General features: G+C 45.1%; 3 protein-coding genes across 6 annotated transcripts; 1 reads left to right on the forward strand and 2 right to left on the reverse strand.

The window, feature by feature from the left end:
* Window positions 1–6,518: 6,518 nt before the first annotated feature.
* Window positions 6,519–14,560, reverse strand: LOC116767320 (helicase domino). The gene is made up of 13 exons (XM_061527379.1): window positions 14,354–14,560; window positions 14,071–14,211; window positions 12,746–13,992; window positions 12,414–12,597; window positions 12,204–12,340; window positions 11,429–12,118; window positions 10,816–11,021; window positions 10,190–10,671; window positions 9,833–10,102; window positions 9,526–9,750; window positions 8,592–8,630; window positions 7,503–8,519; window positions 6,519–6,807 (listed from the first exon to the last, which is right to left on the reverse strand). Exons 1-13 carry the CDS (start codon window positions 14,558–14,560, stop codon window positions 6,640–6,642), a joined length of 5,013 nt encoding a protein of 1,670 aa, XP_061383363.1. The 3' UTR covers window positions 6,519–6,639.
* An 82-nt stretch (window positions 14,561–14,642) lies between these two features.
* Window positions 14,643–17,193, reverse strand: LOC133320136 (uncharacterized). The gene is made up of 3 exons (XM_061527380.1): window positions 16,591–17,193; window positions 14,947–15,146; window positions 14,643–14,871 (listed from the first exon to the last, which is right to left on the reverse strand). The coding sequence occupies exons 1-3, from the start codon at window positions 16,651–16,653 to the stop codon at window positions 14,643–14,645; spliced, it is 492 nt and encodes a 163-aa protein (XP_061383364.1). The 5' UTR covers window positions 16,654–17,193.
* An 828-nt stretch (window positions 17,194–18,021) lies between these two features.
* On the forward strand, window positions 18,022–20,478 carry LOC116767559 (protein-tyrosine sulfotransferase). Of its 4 annotated transcripts, none has more exons than XM_032657937.2 (4): window positions 18,022–18,331; window positions 18,983–19,528; window positions 19,609–19,862; window positions 20,039–20,478. In XM_032657937.2, exons 2-4 carry the CDS (start codon window positions 19,010–19,012, stop codon window positions 20,292–20,294), a joined length of 1,029 nt encoding a protein of 342 aa, XP_032513828.1. In that variant the 5' UTR covers window positions 18,022–18,331; window positions 18,983–19,009; the 3' UTR covers window positions 20,295–20,478. The 4 variants fall into 4 exon arrangements, with proteins under 4 accessions (XP_032513828.1, XP_032513829.1, XP_032513824.1 ...); XM_032657938.2 differs by having other exon boundaries at window positions 18,022–18,327; window positions 18,986–19,528; XM_032657933.2 differs by lacking the exon at window positions 18,022–18,331 and adding an exon at window positions 18,348–18,664.
* Window positions 20,479–22,079: the final 1,601 nt, after the last annotated feature.

The following is a 22,079-nucleotide window of genomic DNA, read 5'->3' on the forward strand; positions in this document are numbered from 1 at the left end:
TTGGCCAGAAAAGTAATTTTCCCATGGGAATGCGTTGTTTTCCTGTGGTCAAAAGTAACTCATGTCCTTTCTTAAGTTTCAAACTATCTCCTTACCAAATTTCATTTAAATCTGTTCAGTAGTTTAGGCGTAAAAGCGATCGGCCCACCTGAATATTCCCATGGGAAGTTTATAAGTGATTTCAAAATTTTCGGTGTGGCCATATGGGCACAAGTGACGCTGAACGATCTGGACGCACTTTTGAGGTTAATACTCCAGAAATCATTGATAAAATCCATGATATGGTGATGGATGACAGAAGAGTGAAGGTTCGTGAGATTGCTAGTGCTATAGGCATCTCGAATGAACGGGTACAATGTGATTTTGCAGAAAATTACACAAGGGAACAAAATTAAACTTTTTTTTGTTGCATGGAATTTTATGCCTGTTGTTTACTAATTTGAGGTCTTAAATCTATCCTAATTTTTTATAGCAGATCTAGTTTTTGAGATACAACTACCACACATATTTTTGTACTACTTTGTCACATTTAAAGTTCTAATCAACAGAGTTGTTTTAAAAAATAGTTTTTTTAACAATGTCCACTTCGAGGAATATCTGTAAAAATGATCCCAACTATTTTTGTAACATTTGCGGTGAATATTGCAGTAATTGTACACTTAGTGTGGCGGGGTTTATAAAAAAGGTGTATTTGGATTACTTTGGATTCCCTTTGGACACCCGTGACAAGGACTGGATCCCTCATATGGTATGTGAAACATGTGTGCAGTCTTTCGAGATTATGGGCGAATAATTAAAGACCCCATTGTAAATATCAAAACACCGCAAATGTAACCTTCCGCAACTGGAACCGCAAATGGAATCTTCGAATCATCAAGATGATTGTTACTTTTGTGTGGTTGATATAAACGGGATTAATAAGAGAAACCGGTCGAAATGGATTTACCCCAACTTGTTATCTGTTACTCGACCAGTCCTGTACTTCGACGATGCGCCAGCTTCTTCTACACAAAATAATGAGGAATAGAAGAAAAAACCTCTTTTTCTAGTGATGAATGTGGGACAACTGATTTCAACACAGATATTTCGTCTGAACCCCAGCCCTTTAATGAGGAAGTCCTCAGTGCCTTAGTCAGTGACCTTGGTTTATCTAAAAAATCATCAGAGATTCTGGCTTCTCGATTAAAGCAAAGAAATCTTTTAACCCCAGAAACAAAAATTTCATACTATCGTAACCGAGAGAAAGAACTGCTTTCATTCTTTTCTGAAGATGACGATTTTGTTTTTTGTTCTTATGTTCCTGGTTTATTGAAAGCAATGGGAGAATAGAAATATAGTCCAAATGAATTGCGTTTATTTATTGATTCCTCTAAACGTAGCCTAAAATGTGTACTTATGCATAACGGCAACAAGCTAGGTTCAATACCGATTGCACATTCAACTACAGTTAAAGAAGAATATGCTACTGTAGCTGCTGTTATGGGAAGAATCAAGTACAACGAAAACAAGTGGCAGATATGTGTAGACCTAAAAATGGTAAACTTTTTTCTTGGACAACAAGGGAGCTATACAAAATATCCTTGTTTTATTTGTTTGTGGGACAGCAGAGCTAAGACTGAGCACTGGGTTAGAAAACATTAGCCTTCCAGCCAAGCTATGGTTCCAGGAAAACGGAATGTGATAAATGAACCCCTTGTGCCGAGAGATTGCATAATACTGCCGCCCTTACATTTAAAACTAGGACTTATGAATCAATTTGTCAAAGCTCTGAACAAGGAAGGTGATTGTTTTAAATACACCTATAAACAGTTCCATAATTTGAGCACAGAGAAACTTAAAACCGGAATTTTTGATGGTCCACAAATAAGAAGGTTGATAAAGGATGAACATTTTAATAATCACATGACAGATATTGAAAAAATGCCTGAAATGAATTTATTTGGATTGTACAAAATTTTCTGGGAAACAAAAAGGATGAGAATTATGGGCAGCACGTTGAATTGATGTTATCACACTTCCAACAGCTTAGATGTAATATGAGCATCAAGGTACACTACCTCCACAGCCATTTAGACCGTTTCCCTGAAAATCTTGGAGATCTGAGTGAAGAAAAAGGGGAAGGGTTTCATCAAGATATTCGGACTACGGAGGAACGTTACTAGGGCCACTGAAATGCTCACATGATGGCGGACTATTATTATTAAAAACAGCCTTCACGAACCAAGTCAAGCAAGAAAATCTTATAAAAGAAAATTTTTGTAGGTGTATTGATTGTTTTTCTAATGTTTTTCTTAATAAAAAGTGTATTTTTCCAAAAAAAAACTCGTTTCGCTATATTTCAAAAACTAAAGCTCATACAAACAATCTGACTTCAGATCTGAAATCAGCGCACCGACAAAATATACTATTAGTCATAATATTTTCTGTAACAAAAATGCTGTTCCCATGCGTTATAGGTTTGTTGTCCAAGATGCTGCTAAATCTTTTCATTGGAATAACGAACAGGCAACACTTCTAACGTTGGTTTTTTACTACAGAGACGGTAATGAAATAAAGCACGGCAGCATTGTTATGATTTCTGACCACTTGAAACATGACACAGCCACCTTCTATACTTTCCAAAAGATACTACACAAGCATCTCTTGGAAAAATCAATAGTTGGATCTTAAATAATATACATAACCGACGGGGCTTCCCAACATTTTAAAAACAGATTCAACTTTGTGGATGTATTTATTTAAATTTATTTAATTCGAAACAAATACCTTCATAAAAATTAATATTACGATAACGACAATTTTTTAGAAACCCATAACTTGTGAAATGTATATTATACAAAAAAAATATTTTGTGTTTACATTCATACCTACTAGAAGTATAAATGGGCCGAATATGATCGATTTTCAGAACTTCACTTCTTTTTTCCCGTCCGCTTCACGTGAAATGCCCCATATAACAAACTGCCTTCATTTAGTGACTATTGGTCAAACCAACCAGCACTTGGTAATACTGTAATAAAAAATAGCATAGGACGCGATAGATGTAAGTTTTTACTTAGTAAATTATATTTTGCTCACCCTAAGAAACCTGCAAATGCATCAAAAATATATTATATTGAAGATGTACTACACTGTGTCAAACAAACATTTAGAGAATATCGTGAAGATAGTCATATACAAAGTATAGACGAAGTTCTAACTACGTTCCACACTGAAGCAGTACGTGTCTTTGAAACCTACAAAACGGGGTGTAAAAATGTGGCTTCGATCTGACGCAAAAACTGTCTATAAATATGATTTTAATATTTACATTGGAAAAGACACAGAGGGCCGACAATACAAAAATACTCTTGGTGAGAGACGAGTAATAAATCTTGCTTCCTTAATAATTGTCATGGACCTGATAGGACTCCAGTAAAATGGAATCTAAAGGATGGGAGCCAAATTGATATTCCAGCTCCAAAAATTATAGTATTTTATAGGGAGGCCATGGGTGGTGTCGACCGACACGACAGAATGGTAGGAGAACACGAATTTGAAAGAATGTCTAGAAAATGGTAGCGAAAAGTATTTTATCGAATTTTGAAAATGGCTATCGTCAACTCATGGGTTATATATAAAGAAAAAATAAAAACAAAGTGTTCAATAAAATAATTCCTTGTTGAATTAGCGCAACAAATAATTGAAGCTGGGAAATTACAATCGTCTGTAAAGAGATCTAATCGGACTGGAGCACATGCAAATAGAAATGGCAAATAGACGCCGCTGTGTATTAAAACAAAAAGGACACTAGAACATACACAATGTGTAAATGTTGTGCTAGATACCTTTGTAAAAAATGTTTCACACCATGGCATTATTGAAACGTAATAATACAATAAGAAAAGTATTTCAATTTTAGTCCTGACACACTATTGTACTGCAGTATCGAAAGTGTTAAGTGGAAATGAGCTGGTAACTTGTCAAGATAGCAGATAAGAGATGGTCTCTACAAACTACCAAATGGGCAGGGCCTGTTGGAAAAAGAAGCAAAGGCAGACCACTTACACGTTGGGCTGACGATATAAAAAAATTAGTAGGCAAAGAGTGGTTGACATTATCCCAAAAATAGGGACAAATGGAAGGATTTAGAGGAGGCTTTTAACTCGAAGGGGTTCGTGTAAAGAAACAACTAGAAATATATTATATAACAAATACAATTACAAACTAACCTAGTTTAAGTAATCTACTAACACTGAAATGTAACATACTTTACACTGAAATAAAAAGCTTTATTATTATAATGAAAGAAACCAACAAATAAAAGAGTACCAGCTCACAACCGTCACGTACGGCACGGAGGCGGCTGCGTTTCTCGCCATGATGACGTTAAAGCAACTTGCAAGCGATGAAAGACTCAACTATAAAAACAGCGTCGCCGTGGAGGCCCTTACAGAACAGTTTTAATATGCATGATTTATTACACGGGTCCCATTCTATATCATGCGCGAAATAATTACAACGAGATTTAAAAAAACTTTTGAGTTCCGGTGGCTTTAATCTTAGAAAGTGGAAAGTCAACTCAACGGAACTATTGGAAAACGTTGACTGCGGTCAAGAAAATTTCGATTTCAAGCAAGTGGAATCCACGAAGACACTCGGGCTGGGCTGGAACCCCATAAATGATATTTTTTTATTTCAACCATTACTGTACATTTAACGAAAAGAATATTTTTGTCAGAAATATCCCAATTATATGACCCCCTTGGCTGGCTTTCTCCTATAACTATTCAGCTCAAAATTTTATCTCAAGATGTTTGGAAAGCTAAAATAGAATGGGATGAACTAATATCGGAAGAAACCAAACGTGAATGGAATAAAATTAAGAACGATTTAGTTATTGTCAATGAAATTAAAATACCACGGTGCTTGCAAACAAGGGAAAATGACACCATTGAGTTGTACGGATTCAGCGACGCCAGCACCAAAGCTTACTGTTGCGTGGTTTATTGTAAAATAAAGGGAGATTGAAAGAACACGACTTTCGGTGGCATGGGCCCGCATGGCTTCTAACTTATAAGTCAGATACCGAAGTAGAAACACAGTTTTCCACGAATTTGGAGACCAAGAAATGTAAACAAGTAAATATTGTAGTGGCTGAAAATATATTTTTAAGGGACCTAGTCAACAGTTTATTACAGAAGCACCGTTCACTTAATAAGGCTATTAGAATTCTAGCTTGGATTTATAGACTAATTTTCAGAAAGAAGGCAGATTACCTATCAGTGGATGAGTAGAATAATTCAAGGAACATAATTATAAAGCAAATTCAAACGATTCAATTTTACGATGAAATATCGCGTCTCCGTCAAGGGAAATCGTTGAGTAGAGGAAGCAAAATATTAAGCCTTAACCCCGTATGAGACAACAATGGTTTAAGATTAAGACACGCCAATAGTGACCCGGCAATGAAGCAAACATTGAATATTCCGAACAACCGATTAGCGGAACTTATCATTGATTGAGCGCATGAAACTACTTTTCATGAGGACTAAACTCACAACATTTTTTATAAGGCAAAAGTATTGGTAGCTTGGTGGCAACAGGGACGTTACGTCAGTGTGTAACGTGTAAAAAACAGAATCCCAGAAGGACACCACAAATCATGGGTGATTTACCACCCTGAAGGCTGAATCCATCACGCCCCTTTTTCATACAGGCATTGATTACACAGGACATGTTTTTATAAAGTCCAGCAGGGGACGTGATATCAAGGCCACGAAGGATTTCATAGCCGTGTTCATGTAGACGGCCACTACAGCTGTACATCTAGATCTTGTTTCGGACATGACTTCATCAACCCTTCTCGCCGCTCTCGGCAGACTGGCCGCTAGGCGAGGCGTCCCAGGCCACCTATACAGCGATCAGGGTGCTAATTTCATAGGCGCCAATAAAATATTACAGCAAGAAAACGAAGAAATGTGAAACTCAATTAGTCAACAATGTAATTCAGAAATAGCGAAAATGGGGATTAATTGGCACTTTAAAGATCCGTCATGGCCATCTGCCGGCGGTTTGTGGGAAGCAGCCGTTAAAAGATTGACTTTGGTCCATATTTAAAATTGACTTTGGTCCATATTTAAAACCACGTGATACATATTCTGTACATTTTTTGCTAATGCACAATAATGATATGTATTTTATTTCTAAGATGTTGATTTATTTCTAAGATGTTGATTTATTTCTAAGATGTTGATATATTTCTAAGATGTTGATTTATTTCTAAGATGTTTATGTTCCTTAAGAACTCTGACAATCGTTTTTCATACCAAGTAATTATCGAAGCGTTCAAAATTAAAAAGCTGATTAATCTTTATATTTCTGAGTGTTATTACACAGAACCCTTGCGACGGTTCATGGTATCGTTCGTTCAGATGTCATCAAATTTAATAATAGTGTTGCCACACCGCGCTCCTCGAGCAAACGTTTCTCGAAGAGAAAAAATCAACCCATTTCATTGATTAGAATGTTATTTTATTTATATTTCACTTAATAATCGGGCATCACTAGAAAATAGAAAATTCGCTCGTCGTGAGATGCGCGCACCTTTAAATACCTAAAGAGGATTATAACAATGAAACGATCAAATAAAGAGGCCCTTTATTGTTGCGAGTCGGAGGAGGTGGGGGGAGCGGCGGGGGCGGCGGCGGGGGGCGCGGGCGCCAGGTGAGCCAGCACCAGATGCGGCGCGGGCGGGGGCGCGCGCGGCCGGCGGAGCGCCAGCTGCTGCAGCTGCAGGGTGCCGCCCGCCGCGCTCACCGACACACCCTGCGGAGTACACGCACACGTCACAGCGATCCCTCTCGTTATTGCTATTTTTACGTCAGGTTGTTCCTCGGGTTTCCGTTTCTCATTTTCGTTAAAAACACAATAAAAATAGAAATAATAATATCAATCCTTCACACATGAGAAGTAAGTCTTTAGTCCGACTTGTCCTTCTCCCATTCGTTTCTGATGCCTCATGTAACAACACGTCACCGGATGCGATGACAAGCGAGATAGTTTTTGTCTGTTTTTATTTCAGTGCGGGAACACTTTCATTTCATTTCATAAGACCCACCAGCCACCAGTCACCTGGCGTCCGTCCGTCCGTCCGTCACAATACATGTCTGTTGGAATGTTTCTGACTTTAAACGAACTCGAAAGAGTTAGGAAAGACCGCCTCTCTACCACCAAATCCACAGCTATATATTTTTTTTAGTACAAAAAAAGGCTTTCCGGTGAACACTTAGTCGTTCCTATTAGTCCCATTTTTGAATAATTCGGGTGTCTCCTAAATTAGTTTAATCAAATATTTTTGAAATAATTGGCCGGTAAGTTTATTAGCCGGTAGCCTTGACAATAACTAAAACGATACTGTTTGTTTTATTTAACCATTCGAGAGAAATCACAAACTCCGGGAACAACCAAATGTTTCATTCAGATTCGTATTTCTAGCGCCGCAGTCCCCGGCGCGGCCCTACCTGCGGCTGGGTCGGTGTCGAGTGGTGCAATATCTTCAGATGGTGCCTGCCGGCGAGCGTCTGCTGGCGGTACAGCAGCTGTGCGGCGGCCGGCGCCTGAGCTCGCGGAGCCTCCCCCGGCCGCGGACGGCGGACCTCCGGCTTGCCGGGCCCGGGCGCCGCCGCGGCCGCCGCCGGAGCCCCGTGCGCCGCCACTACTATACGCTGTGCGGTGACGGGCGGAGGCGCGCCGCTGGCGGCGGCCGGCGGCGGCGCGACGTTCCCGGCGTTGGAAGCGCTCGCGCCGACCTTCATCTTCTCCTTCGCGATACGCTCCGCTCGTCGTGTGGCCACCTCCATCGGTGAAGGAGGAGCGTCGTAGTCCACTCCATGGTCGGCGAGCAGCGCGGCGTGCTTGGGATTGTGGTGCGAGGCGTCGTCCAGGCGACGCTTGGGCGCCGCGCGACGTCGCTCGGCGGCTTCCCGCATCGCGTCGAGTCGTTGTAGCGGCGGACGCGGGGCGTCATCGTCCGGCCGACGTCGGGCCGGCGGAGGCTTCCGATGTTTGCGGCGGGCGCGCTCCGGGTCAGCGAGCGCGTCGTGACGATCGCGACAGGAGCGGGGAGAGCGATAGGCGCGGGCGACCTCCCCGACCAGGTCGGCGAGCCAATCCCAGTTGGGAGCGTGAGCGGCCGGAGGTTCCGGCGGTAAACGCTGCAGACGGAGCGCTCGCCGTAGAGCGGCGTCCTCGCAAGGAGCCCAGTCGGGCGGAGGAGTGACGTGGTCCCTGGGCGGGGCGGGGGGCGCGCGGACGCGGGGCCGTGGACGCGGGCCGCCGCGGTCGAACAGCGAAGGAGGAGCGTGGGCGGAGCGGGGAGCCGGCCTAGTGCGGCGCGGTGACCGCGGAGCACGAGAGTCTCTCCAGCGGACGGGCGGTAGGAGAGCGTCGGCCGCCGCCCCACGCCGGTACAGGGCCCGCGCCCAGCTGTCGCAGTACACGTCTCCGTCGCTGGAGGGCGGGGTGGGCGGACACCACATCTGCGGGAGAGCGTTCCGATTAAAGCGAGCGCTTCTCTTTCTTCGTGCCAAAGAGCTCCTCCGACTACTCACCGGCATGCGCTCCGCCGCTCCGTTGCCGTCGATCCATATCTGCAATGAATGACGGATGGGTGAATGGCGGTTCTCATACAAGCGACCGATACGAACGAAGTGACCGGTGAACGGCACTTACCTCATGACATGGTTCGGTAAAGGTGATGTTAAAAACATATTTAAATAGGCGATGAAACGACCCGCAGCTCGCGTTTCATCGCCGGTGATTTGTAATATTCTTTTTCACAATTTTTTTTTGAGTCATGAATACTGATAGAGAATATACCGATATATATGAAACAATATACTGAACAAGATATCGTTTTCAACAATTTCGCATATTACATCGAGATCACGAGCAGACCGACGTTCTCTTAACCGATTTCTTTCCTAGCTAATGATACGGACACCGCGGCAGGAGTAGCAGGGAGTGAGGTCGGGGGAGGGGGGGAGGCCCCGCTCGGACTCGCACGTAAATGCTTGCACGCCTTATATCCCTGACGTTCGCGGCGGCGTCGTCGTTTTGGTGGCGTCTCGCGATAACACCGAGCGGAGAGCGAGGTCGGTCAAGCATTCACGAACGAGTATCGAGCGGCACCAAAACGTCGAACGTCAGAAATATAAAACGCAAGTGTAGTGTTTCAAATCATTTATTATTCTGTCGGTCGGGTGTGCCGGCGAGCCAAGAGTCGAGGGTTCCGTTACGTAGTGCGCGGCGCCGCCCGCCCTCCACTACCGCGCCGCCCGCCCCTCCGGCGCCGCCCGATGCGGCCGAGCGGGTCTCGTCCAATGTCCAAAGGTTGATGTGTACGGTGCCACGAGACCGCGTTCGTGGCGCGGTGGGGGCGGGCGGCGGTACGGGCGCGGCCGTGGGGGGGGACGGAGGGGGAGAAGGCGGAGGCGGCGGCGGCGGCGCCGGTTTAGTGCGTCGTCGTCGTGGGCGGACACGCACCTCCGTGCGGGCGTCCTCCCGACAGTAAGTGAGCTCCAGGTCCTGGTCGTGCTCCGGTTCCGTCTCTTGCTCGTGCTGGTCGCTGGCCTCGTCCCGGAGCGCGCGCCTCGCCTGTTCCCACTCCCTCAGCTGCCTCCTCATCTCCCCGAGCGCCGCCCGCTCCGCCTCAGTGGCCGCCTCGCTGCTCTCCACCAGTCTCATTGCGTATTTCTCCACCGGCGTTAACTGAGCACAAACAAACAAAACATGGTCCGAAATTAAATCTCCCGAGACACATTCGACGCTTCTGTCCAGGTCTGGTACTCACCTGTTTCATGAGGGCGGCGAACTCTCCCCGGTCTTCGTCTCCCGCATGTCCGGGGGAAGCTGCGCGCGTGTCTTCATCTAGCGGTACGGTCTCGTCGAACTCGGCGAGGTCACCCTGAGCCTCCGCCCTGGCCGCCTGGGCGGCGGCGGCGTCCGCCTCGTCCTCCGCGGCCGCGAGGGCGGACTCCAACTCCCCACCCTCTGCCGATTCGCAGTCTCTCTGGCCGGCCGTCGGCTCCGTCTCCGCTCCGAACAACTCCTTGATGTTGGCCTGTCAGAGCGGTCGACGGAATTATTGAAATGTCTCGAGAAATCTTAAGGAATGAACGATCGCGGGAACGAGTGCAAGCGGACTCACCGCTCTCAGATAGGACGTAGTGAAGTGTCCGTCTTCGATGGCGAGGTGGCCGAGGGTCCGTTTCTGTTCGGCCTTGCGCAGAATGTTCTCTTCGACGGTGGCCGTGGTGACGAGGCGGAACACGTGCACGTCGCGCGTCTGACCGATCCGGTGGCAGCGGTCCTGAGCCTGCGCGTCCATGGTGGGGTTCCAGTCCGAGTCGTAGAACACCACGGAGTCCGCTCCGGTGAGGTTGAGGCCGACGCCGCCGCTGCGCGTGGACAGGATGAAAGCGAAAATTCGAGGATCCGCGTTGAATCGGTCCACGAGCGGCTGGCGCTGATCCACACGGGTGGCGCCGTCCAGGCGGAGGTAGGCGTGGCCGTGCATACAGAGAAACGCCTCCAGCACGTCCAGCACCCTCGTCATCTGAGTGAAGATCAGCACGCGGTGGCCGCCCGCCTTCAGCCGCCGGAGCAGACCGTCCAGCGTCTGCAGCTTACCTGAGGATGGACGACCGTAGCATTAGACGGAACGGACGGAAGTGAGGACGAATCGCCTCCACCGTGTTTTCGACATATAAGTTCCACGAAAAGTTCCGAATCGCAGAGAAGCGGAAACAGCTTTTGTTCTGTGCATCTACTCACCGCAGTCGTATTGCAGCAGTCTCGGGTGCGGGAAGGCGACGGCTGCGCGCGCGGCCGGAACGTGAAGCAAGGTGAGGGCGGCGCGCGCGGCTCGCAGCCCGCCCTCGGGGGGGCGCGCCGCCCGCCGCCAGGCCCGCGCCCCCTCCCCCGCGCCCGCCCACATCTGGAGCCCGCGCGCCCGGCACGACGACCAGCAGATCATGAACCTGAACATGAATTCTTCTGTCACAGAGCGTCATGGTCTCGGGCGACGTTTAGATCAATTTTAATGAACGATGTCGGTTTTTATTTAATCGAAGACATCTGAATCTTCCGTAAACTATATTAATCCTATAAAGCCCTTTCATATCATAACAAGAAAGATAAACCCACATAATACTTGGGATGCAACGGAATCAAGCACATACTGTGAGAGGATCATCGACAGAGATGGAGGTAACGGACATGGTTACAAGGAAAGAACTTGAGACGGACCGGAGCAGACGGTGGAGGAGAGGAACCGGGACGACGTGAAAGAGTCAGCGACGAACGAGGGGTTGGGGGGGGGGAGAAGGTATATTGCCTTCCTTAATGGGAACCCTCGCTTGACAAAACGGGAATGAACATAGTGAACCTGTCGATGACGTCGTGCAGGTCGCGGAGCACGTCCGAGATATCCCGCGGCGGCAAGGGAGGCGGACCCACGTCCACCGCCGCGCGCAGGTCCGCGCCGAACAGGGGCAGCGCCAGCAGCGGCGCTCGTTGACCGCGGCCATGCGCCGCAGGCTGGCGCGGCGGTGAGCGGACAGGCGAGCGGTCGATCCGCGCGCCGCGGGAGGAGGCGGATCCGACGCGGGAGGCGGCGCTCGGGACGACGGCGTGCGGACGGCCGTCACGGTGGGCGTCGACGTCGGCGCGGTGAGCGGCACGCGGAGCGAGGGTGGCGCGCGGGGGACGAGGCGCAGGTGCAGCCGCAGGGCGGAGGGTCGGGGGACGCGGAGGAGGCGGCGGCGGGGGGTCCGGCAGCTCCTCTATGAGGCGCCGCGGCGGAGCCAGGTGGCGAGCGCGGTGAGCGGCGAAGGCGCCAGCGCCGGACACTTCGAGCGTCGCGAGGTCCCCGCCGAGGCGCGCCGCCAGCTCCACTCGTCGCACCACATCGGCAACGAGCGCCAGTGAAGGCACGCGGTAAGGCAACGGTGGCAGCTGGAGCGGAGAGGACACCGGCCGCGGCTCGAACAGGTCGGGGTGGTTGCACACCTTGCGGAGTTGCATCAGCACGTTGATTACGCTCAGCAGGTTGCCCGAGGCGAGACTCTCTTTCGTTCTGAGGAGCGAAAGAGAGGAAAGATACATTTCGATTGATCCGTCTAGGGGTTAGGGGGGAGGGGGAGAGGTGTCGCGAGACTCACTTAGCTCGGGACATGAAGTCGTCGTAGAGAAACCGCTGCCTCTTGGAGAGTCGACACATGAGCACGTGCTCGTACTTGCGCGGCATCTGTCGCTCCACGTCCGCCTTCAGGCGCCGCAACAGGAAAGGTCGCAGTACCTGCGAATGTAGTACATATTATAGTTTAGCGTCCACGGCCGCTACCGGAGCCGGAGTCTCCGCGTGTCCGCACCTCGTGCAGTCTCCTCACGAGCTCGTCGCTGTACCGGTGCGAGCCCTCCGCGATGCCGGCGACGGGCGCGAACCACTCGCGGAACTCCGAGTGCGAGGCGAACACGTCCGGCATGAGGAAGTGCATGAGCGACCACAGCTCCAGCAGACTGTTCTGTAGCGGCGTGCCCGTCAGGAGTAACCGTCTGCAAGTGAGATATCGCCGATGACGTCGGTTCCTCGCACCGTATCGGATATAACTTTTTGTTTTTTGGCGAGTAACTTTTAATATGTTATTACTTTATTAAAATAAAAATGGGTCATAACGTTTCATGCATTACCTAAATAGTTTACCTTTCTGTCTGGAAATTCAGTAACATCTGCCATCTCTGAGATTTAAAATTTTTGATATTCTGAGCTTCGTCTAATATGAGATACTTCCACTTCTTCCTACGAAAACTCTGATGGTCCTGCACTACCAGTTTGTACGAGGTTATACACACGTGGAACGAGTTCGTTTTGGTCCAACCGACACGTTTCAGTTTCCTCTCCTTGATGGTGCCGTAGTAGGTGAGGATCTTAAAGGACGGACACCACTTCTTGAACTCCATCTCCCAGTTGAGGACGACGGAGGTGGGCGCGACCACGAGGTGCGGTCCCCAGTCTCGGCGGTCCAGCGCCAGGTGCGCCAGCAGAGCTATGGTCTGTATGGTCTTGCCGAGCCCCATCTCGTCGGCCAGTATGCCGTTGAGTCCCCGCGCGTGCATGGTGGCCAGCCAGTGAAGGCCCACGTGCTGGTACTCCCGGAGCGAGTGTCGCAGCAACCCCGGCACGGGCGTGGCCACGGCCGTCTCCGAAAGCGTGGTGCCAGTGGGTTGAAGAGAGGCGGCGAGCGAGGCGGCAGCCTCCACGCGCTGCTCTCCTTCCGCATTGGCATCGTCCCTTCTCGCCTCTTCTTTGATTTCGTCAGTTTCCATGAGAGCTCCTAGCTGCTCGGAGTCCGCGGACTCGTCGCTACTTATTTCCGAAGGCTCGTCTTCGTCGTCCGTGTCGCGCTCCGTGGCCGTGGAGCCGTCCCCGTCCTCGGCATTGTATCTCCCGAGCAGCTCGTGTATGTCGAGGTCCGCGTCGTTCCTGAGCGCGGCGAGCTCTGCGGCGGCGTCCTCGGGCCGTTCGTTCTGTTCCTGTTCCGCGATGGTGTCCTCGTCGTCGGCGGAGTCGACGTCGGGCCCGTAGTCCGAGGGCGGCGGCGAGTGGGCTGGCACGTATCCCGGGGGCAACAGGTCGCCTAGGTCGAGGTCGGACTCCCGGCGTAGCGCCTCAAGCTCGTCGCGATGATCCGTGGCGTCGTGTGCGGCCTCTCGCTCGGCAGCCGCTATGGTCTCCTCGTCGTCATCGGAGTCGTCTCGCGGCTGAAACTCGTCGTCGGAGGGCGGCGTGTCCGGGACGGCCGGGGTCACAGCGGGGGCTGCGGGCGCGCCCAGGTTGGCTGCCAGTTGACGCGAGTAGCGCTCCGTGCGGTCTACGATATAACTCAGTTGCTCATCGAGAGCCTCCTTGCGGGCTCGTTCTACTCGGCGGACGCGTTTCCACTCGACCAGCTGAAAATGTATTACCATTTTTCACCGTTTTCTTTGTTTGTATCTAATGGCGAGTCAATCATACATCACACTATTTACCTTTTCGACATTGGACCAAAAATTTCTGATTTCTTTGGCTGCGAAGGCAGCAATCTTCTTCAACTGTAACTCTTGCGCTTTTTCAGCTTTCTGAGCCGCGACAGCTTTGTCTTGAAAATATTTTTGAACCGCACGAGCACACTACAATTGATAACGTCATTATTACCAACCGCTCAGCTTTACCCGAGTTTACAGAAATTTATGTATTTGGGGCTTGGTGTAATAAAAAAAGGAATGTTTTAAGATTTATCACACCACAGGGTGACCTTCTAACTCTAGTTACCTTTTTGGCGGCTTGCTTTTTCCACTTCCGTTCATGTGCAAAATCTTGCGCAAGCCAGGCCATCTCCTCGAGCAAGTAATCCCAATGCGTCTTAGGTCTCGGCGGTTCGAGCACGCGTGGCAGCCTCCGTTCGGTCCACAGGCCAGCACGGGCGAGCTCCGCTACTCGCGCCGCCACGTACGCCTCCTGTTTGGCCTTTTCGACCATTTCGTCCGCGGCGGCGGCGGCGGCGGCTGCCGGGGTGACGGGAGGGGGCGCGGCGGAGGACGTCACCACAGTAGGCTCGACGCTAGGAGCACAGGCCGGGGCCGGCTCGGACGCCACCGCCACCGCCGGAGAGGAAACCCTGGCCCGCTGGGGGGGGCGGCTCCGGCGGGGGTGGCACCACGAGGGGCGGCCGGCGGGACTCTAAAAAGGCAGTCAGCTGTGGACCTGGAGGTTTTTTTCGCCAAGCCGAGTAGTCCATCATGTTTCCACCCGCCTGAAGAAAATACAACTCGCTCAGTTGCTCCGTGAACCTGTAACCGAGAGCCGTTGTATGATATTTATCATTCAGGAAATTATAAAACAATCTATGGCATCATTTGAATCACCTTTCTCGCAGATTCTTCAACCGGAGCAACTTGTACTCCAACACGCGTTTCCTGAGCGCCGACACGTCCTCGACCCCATGCAGCTTGCTCTTCTTTCTAGGCGGCTCGTCATCACGTCGCTCCACGGCGACCCCGTTGAGAGGTTCCTCGCCGCCCCCTCCCCCTCCCCCGCCTCCACAACCGGTTCCACGTTCCACACCCTAGTAATCACATATTTTTTACATAACAATATTGACCTTAATAATGCCAATAATAAGGTACTAGTAGTACAAAGGAAGGACATTTTTTCATGGTAGTTTGTACAACATTAAAAATCTTTCTTGTTTGCATAACCTTTCTTCAGAAGTAAATAGATCCAAAGTCTTTTGTTAACTAGAAACTTGCTTGTGTTTGTTAAATTTTAGTTCAGACATATATTTTCTGGAGGGATATAGTTAATGTGGTGTGTTTACTAAAATGTAAAAAGGTTATGTTTTCAATAACAAAGGTCTAACTGTCCAACAGTGAATCAATAAGCAAGACTGAAGCATTCCTAATAACAAAATATTATCATAAATTGAATTTATGATTCAAAATGAACTTCAAAGTGGGTCAGGTAGTTTTGTTTATTGGGCCGTCAGCATTTAAAAAGGATCAAGCATTGGTAATGGAATCTTCAGAACACAGCAATCTGTGTCCCACAATACAAACATATCTAACATATTAGTATGTAATCATTTGATTGAAATTAATTTTTCCCAATACTAAGGGTTTATAATTATTTTATAACTACATTAATGAGGTTCCATTTAGTCTGCCGTGACCGCCAAGCTGTAAAGGAAGTGAATCATCACAATTTCCAAATATACATAATATTCAATCAAACAAATATTTATGATTCTGCTTCATAGTTATAAATCTATGTAAAATGGATCTATTTTCTTTTAATTACAACAATGATCATGAAGAAATAAAATCAAATCATTATTTTTATCATCACACATTCAAACTAAATATTTCAAGCAGTGGAGTGTATTACAACACGCTACTGAAGTAATCCAAGTGATAATTAAACAGTGCCGCATTTGTTGCAAGCATCTCTATATTCTCATTAATTCCTTCAGTAAATCTCAGTAATGAAGGTGGACTGCTGGACTTGGGGCACTAAATACTTATGTAAAATATTACACAAGACTTTAAACAAAAAATATCAACTTGTCATTTAAAATAAGCTTATTGATCACTTGTTATGATATAGATACAGTACTACCTAGAGGCTCCATGAAGCATGTTCAGTCACCTAGTGACATGCTCATGATCTGTTTATTGTACACATTAATGGATTAACTGCAACTTTTACATAGAGAACTTCCACCAAGTTTAAACTATGGTAAACTAAGCCACTAAACTCATCTGTTTAATTTATATCTTTATATAATCAGACAAACAGTTTTAAGCGCTTGTATTATTCTTAATTAATGAATCTATTGTTTGTTTCATTTAATAAGCACTTAAAGTATTCTGTCAGAAAACTTATATTAAATATGAAAACACAAACAACACTATTTATTGTTTTTGCTGAATTAAGTATAATAATAATGACAAGAATAATTGAGTAATATTAATAAATACCACATATAAAGCGATATTTAGACAGAATCTTACCATGAGAGGTAACGGTGAAGAAGCTGATCCAAAAGTTGAGGCGGGATCATTTCGTCCACTCATAGTGCGACATCGCGAGACAAAATTCACAAAACCTAAGAGTTCACTATCTAAATATTAAGCAATATTTTCTACAAAACTGCACTTATTTACAGAAGACTCGTATGTATTGTTTATATAAAAAATTAATTACGAATTTGTTAAATACACTAAGTCAGTCTTCTTAATACTTTCCATTTCTTTTAGTAGTAGCTCAATCGAGTGACACTGTCGGACATATCGCCATCAAACTTTTTCACATTACTATTTAGAACCCTGAATAAGCCGCCGTAAACATAATGCTGTGACAAATCCACTCCGGAAGACGCCATATTGATTTTGTATAATCAACCGATGTTAACAATGAGATTTTTTAATCCCTCAATATCTTTTCAAACACAAGATATCACAACTACTTTATCACGGTTTTTTATTTTCTACAAATACATATATTATTGTTATGATAATATTTTCAAAAATATGATTCGTACAGCGATGTATTTCTTTGAAAAAAAATCTATTTGAGTTTTAACCCTTTATCCTGTCTCACTCTTAGCAAAAACACTAATGTTACTATATGAAAATATTCTTAAATTGTGAGGGTGCTTTAAATCGGAATAACTTATTATGAATTTCAATGTATATAACTAATTTAAGATTCTTTAAAAACCTGTGTTTTATTAGACATTATATAATTCTGCTATTGATCTGACTTCCGTGACTAACCTTTAACCTAACTATTAGCTAATGTAAATGATTTAACTTTATTGTAAAATACCTTACAAATTATTACTATATTAAATTAATCATAACATTGAAAATAAATTAATAATAACATTGAAAATAATAATTTTGGTTTTAATTGGAGATTTCAAATATTTAAAAATATTTATTCCTGAAATAATTTAAGAATTATCGTCATTCGTAAGAGATGCATTCGCTTCACCATGCCTTCAACAAATTAAAGTGTAAGTTCGACTACAAATAACAATATAATTACTATTTAAAAAAAAATACAAAGCAAAAACGCATAAAACCATAAAATAAAATATTCATGTTTAAAATTAAAACAAAATCGATAAACTTTTTATACTTTTACGTTTATATTTGTCAAGAAATATTAAAACATTTTTTTTTTTAAACAATATTTTTACGATAGTATTTTTTTTTCAGATATAGTCTATAATGAAACTATCAGTCTCAAAGCTTCTAAGGTGTAAATAAACGGCACGTAAAAAAAATTTATAAAATAAGGCTGAAATAATAAAAAAGTTGAAGTATATTTTTAACACTTTAATACAAAAGTGTTTTTTTAATTTGCTATCTTTAATGTATGAATGGCATATGTCAAGTAATTATGCAGCTACTAGCAACAAGAACAAATCACAAATGACATGTCATGTATTATTGACATTTGGGAACTAAGGCATTAGGACGTTTAAAATCTCACAAGCGAAAATATTAATTTGTTTTTAAAACTGCAAGCCAGTGAACTTGCAACACGAGCGATAATTGAATAAGTAACTTGGGGAATCGTTCTTTTCATAAAAATATATAATAAATTTAGTGTTTAACTTTAGTATACTGTTTTGTTTGAAGTTCCTATTTTCATCAATCCTATATAGGATCAAATTTTTTCGGCAAAGATGTGTTGGCAAGAAATAAAAGTTTTCTCATTTATTTCCATTAAAATTTAATGTAGGTAAGTGTTTTTTTGTGATAAAGATAGAGTCCAGTCGTGATAAATAATTCAATAACTTATAACCAGATTTATGTTCTTTTTTACTTATCGTAGTTTTGCGATATCACAACTTGTAGACGGCTTGTGCTACTCAGTTGTAAGGTGTAATTCGTGGCAACAACTAGTCTACCACATGTGAAGAATTAATTTACTAAGTTTATTATAAACATTAAATTCAAAATAAGTTATTGCTTCTTGAAATGACTGATCAGTGACTGGCATCATGTTATAACTGATGCAAATTGTAAATTGTATGCTAGATATCGTTTCAGGAGATTTAATTACATGATCAAGGTCAGAAACAGTGAGTTATTACAAATTGAACAACGGTTTCATTTATATTGCAATGAAAAATACATTGAATTTAGAAATTCTAATTAAATGTATATTATTTGTTTATTTTACTTATAACTATAAAGAAAATCTGTTGAGTGTTACTTGTAGTTGAAGGATTATAGTTATTGGCAGTATTGACTATTAATGCATTGCCTCAAATTATAATCTAGTAAATTAGGAGAATGAGTTTTAAACAACATTAACAAATGATGTTCTTATCCTAATGAGCCTATGTAAAAAAAACAATCTTCTAAATTTGATAATTGTTTGCTAAAGCAGAAAGAGGAGAGTGCTCTGTCGCGCATGGGTCGCGGTGGGCGCGCGCGGCTCGCGGCGCTGCTGGCCGCCGCCGTGTTGCTGTTGTGGGCGTGGGGCCGGCGAGTCCCCGGCACGCCGCCGGCACGAACGCCCGGGGACCCGCTGGAGGGCCGCTCTCTGCCTCTCATCTTCATCGGCGGAGTGCCGCGCTCCGGCACTACGCTGATGCGCGCCATGTTGGACGCTCACCCGGAAGTGCGGTGCGGCCAGGAGACCCGCGTGGTACCGCGCATACTGCAGATGAGACAGCACTGGATGCGCTCCCCGAAAGAGAGCCTGCGCCTAGAGCAGGCCGGGGTCTCCAAGACGGTGCTCGACAATGCGATTGCCGCTTTCTGCTTGGAAGTGATCGTGGGTCATGGAGAGCCGGCTTCCCGTCTCTGCAACAAGGACCCCCTCGTCCTCAAGATGGGGACCTACGTGCTGGAACTATTTCCGAATGCCAAATTTCTATTCATGGTCCGTGACGGCCGCGCCACTGTACACTCGATCATTACCAGAAAGGTATCGATGTAGCTCCGAAGTGTGTCTCATGAGATGTAATCTGTCGATGGATATCCCACGTGTCGTTTCTCATTCCGCAGGTGACGATAACTGGTTTCGACCTGACCAGCTACCGCCAATGCCTCACCAAGTGGAACCATGCGGTGGAGCTGATGTATCACCAGTGTAAGTCTTTAGGGCCGTCCCGCTGCCTGCTGGTCCGCTACGAGTCCCTGGTGCTGTCCCCGGAGCCGACCTTGAGGCGCGTGCTGTCCTTCCTGGAGCTGCCCTGGGACGAGGCGGTGCTGCATCACGAGCGATACATCAACCAACCCAACGGCGTCGCGCTGTCCAAGTAATATATGTGCATCCAATGACCTGTATGATTAACACATGTCGCCTTGTATTATCCTTCCCTGACCAACTGACGTAAACGACGAATAGAAACGTTTATTTCATAAAGAACAAAAAGCAGCAGCGTGTGTTGGGTACTTTTAACGAATTACTGAATTACCTATCGTGTGCTTGTAGCGTGGAGCGGTCGTCCGACCAGGTGGTGCGCCCCGTGAACCTGGACGCTCTCGACAAGTGGGTGGGTCAAATCCCGGCCGACGTCCGCGCCGACATGGCAGAGCTGGCCCCCATGCTGTCCGTGCTGGGTTACGACCCCTGGGCCAACCCGCCGCGCTACGCCGACGGGCCGGACGTGTCGCTGGACCGGTCGCCCGACCGATCTCCCGCCCGGTCGCTGGTCGTTTCTGAATCTCTGGGGCCTAATTCACCCTAATAAATATATTGTCTCCGATGTTTGTAATTATTTCTCGATGGTATAAATGTCGACGCGAAGACTTCGTATATTGTGTGTGCGTTCGGTGCTGTATATTGTCTGTTAGTGTTTGTTAGACTCCGGTCGATCTGTGTGACGACGAAGTAATAAACTATTGTTGGTAATAAAAATACTTCTATTTTAATTTTGTTGAATTATTTGATTTTATAGTTGCTGAAGGTTTTTCCTAAACGTTCTTATCATATTTCGCTTTACCCAAACGTTTTATTACTCGTTTCCAAAACATTAAGAAATAGCATCGGGTCAATTGTGTGAGGTCAATCTGTCGAAGAAATATAGAATAGTGATAATATATTGTGTTTTTTTGAAGATATACTTTTCATGTAAGGCGACATCTAGCGGGGATTTGTGTTAAAGTCCAACGTTCGCTTAACAGCGCCCTCTCTTGAGACACTCATTATGTATTAACGATGTATCTGATGGGAAGATGGCGCCACTGTACGCGGAATGAATTATTTTACTTTTCATATCTTTTTGAGGAAACGTTAACGTATTTTAGCTTCAGAGATTATAATAATTATAATGCAACTTTTTTAGGTTAGTTCTTTTGCAGACTTTATAAAATGCTTCTTTTCTGTATAAAGTGAATTAAGATTGTTTTCAGTTTGATAATTCCAATAACTGTGTTTTCAAAAGATCTTATTTGCATGTTTCTTATTCTTCCGAGTTCTGGTCTCAATCACGAAAAATCAAATAATTTTATCCAGTTATAAAAAAAAGAGTATTAAAGCGAAAGTGCACCACAATATACAATTGACTCGAGAGTAATCTGTCGAAAATTGTAGCTTTAAAAATTGTAACCGTTTATTTATTATAATGACGATTTTTTTTGTTACTGTGAAGAGTTTGTTTTGAACTCAATTTAATATACCTATGTCAGCAACAATACGTTTTTTAAACTTTTATTTGATGACTCCGTCCGTCATTACATGTATTACTTCTCTGTTAATATTATTTGTTTGTTTTTTTATTACACTGAGCAGAAAGATAAAATGCAACGCTTAACATTCAAAAAGACTAACAGATATATCCCAAGACAACTGAAAACATTTAAACCGTATTAAGGAGCTGTAAAATGAATACAACTATACACTATACACTATACACTATACACTATACACTATACACTATACACTATACACTATACACTATACACTATAGGTACTATCATCACCTCTTCAAAGAACCGATGACAGTTCTAGTTTATAATAATACGCTAAAGTCTGTCTGCGACTTCGTCCGCATTTCGTGATAAACTCGATCCTTTGTCTTATCCTGGTGTCTCAGCTGAATGACTGTAAAGTTTGCGTTAAAGAGCAACAATCATACGTCGTTCAATATCAAAAATATTATAAAAATGCTTCGATGAAAAGGTTTCTACATCTGGCAACTCTTTGTGAAATGACACAGGAGTATGCTAAACATAGTAATGGCCTTTAATTCACAAATTGTCTTTCCACTGTTTAAAATTTTAAATTAATTCACTAAAAAAGATCAATCGAATAAACAACGTACTGATATATGTATCGAGTTACCGGTTTAAATATAAGCACGTATTACATATTCGTATATGATTTGATAATCTATAAAGAAATGCAATCATACAAAGATGGATAAAATATGAACTTAATCAGAAAAAACTAACAATATACATTGTTCATGCTTGCTCTTATTCATATAAGTACCTTCTTTGACCATGTACAAGCGTAATTAATTACCTGCAGG

The sequence above is a fragment of the Danaus plexippus genome (genome assembly GCF_018135715.1).
Source record: "Danaus plexippus chromosome 9 unlocalized genomic scaffold, MEX_DaPlex mxdp_26, whole genome shotgun sequence".
Classification (NCBI taxonomy): Eukaryota; Metazoa; Arthropoda; class Insecta; order Lepidoptera; family Nymphalidae; genus Danaus; species Danaus plexippus.

Coding starts and splice junctions, on each gene's coding strand:
- LOC133320136 (XM_061527380.1), bottom strand. CDS start 16,653: ATGAGTGGACGAAATGATCCCGCCTCAACTTTTGGATCAGCTTCTTCA. Junction 15,147..16,590: donor CTTCACCGTTACCTCTCATG/GTAAGATTCTGT, acceptor TGTGATTACTAG/GGTGTGGAACGTGGAACCGG. Junction 14,872..14,946: donor TTGAAGAATCTGCGAGAAAG/GTGATTCAAATG, acceptor TCTCGGTTACAG/GTTCACGGAGCAACTGAGCG.
- LOC116767320 (XM_061527379.1), bottom strand. CDS start 14,560: ATGGTCGAAAAGGCCAAACAGGAGGCGTACGTGGCGGCGCGAGTAGCG. Junction 12,341..12,413: donor TCGTGAGGAGACTGCACGAG/GTGCGGACACGC, acceptor CTACATTCGCAG/GTACTGCGACCTTTCCTGTT. Junction 10,103..10,189: donor CTACGTCCTATCTGAGAGCG/GTGAGTCCGCTT, acceptor CCGCTCTGACAG/GCCAACATCAAGGAGTTGTT.
- LOC116767559 (XM_032657933.2), top strand. Junction 19,529..19,608: donor ACTCGATCATTACCAGAAAG/GTATCGATGTAG, acceptor CTCATTCCGCAG/GTGACGATAACTGGTTTCGA. Junction 19,863..20,038: donor AACGGCGTCGCGCTGTCCAA/GTAATATATGTG, acceptor GTGTGCTTGTAG/CGTGGAGCGGTCGTCCGACC.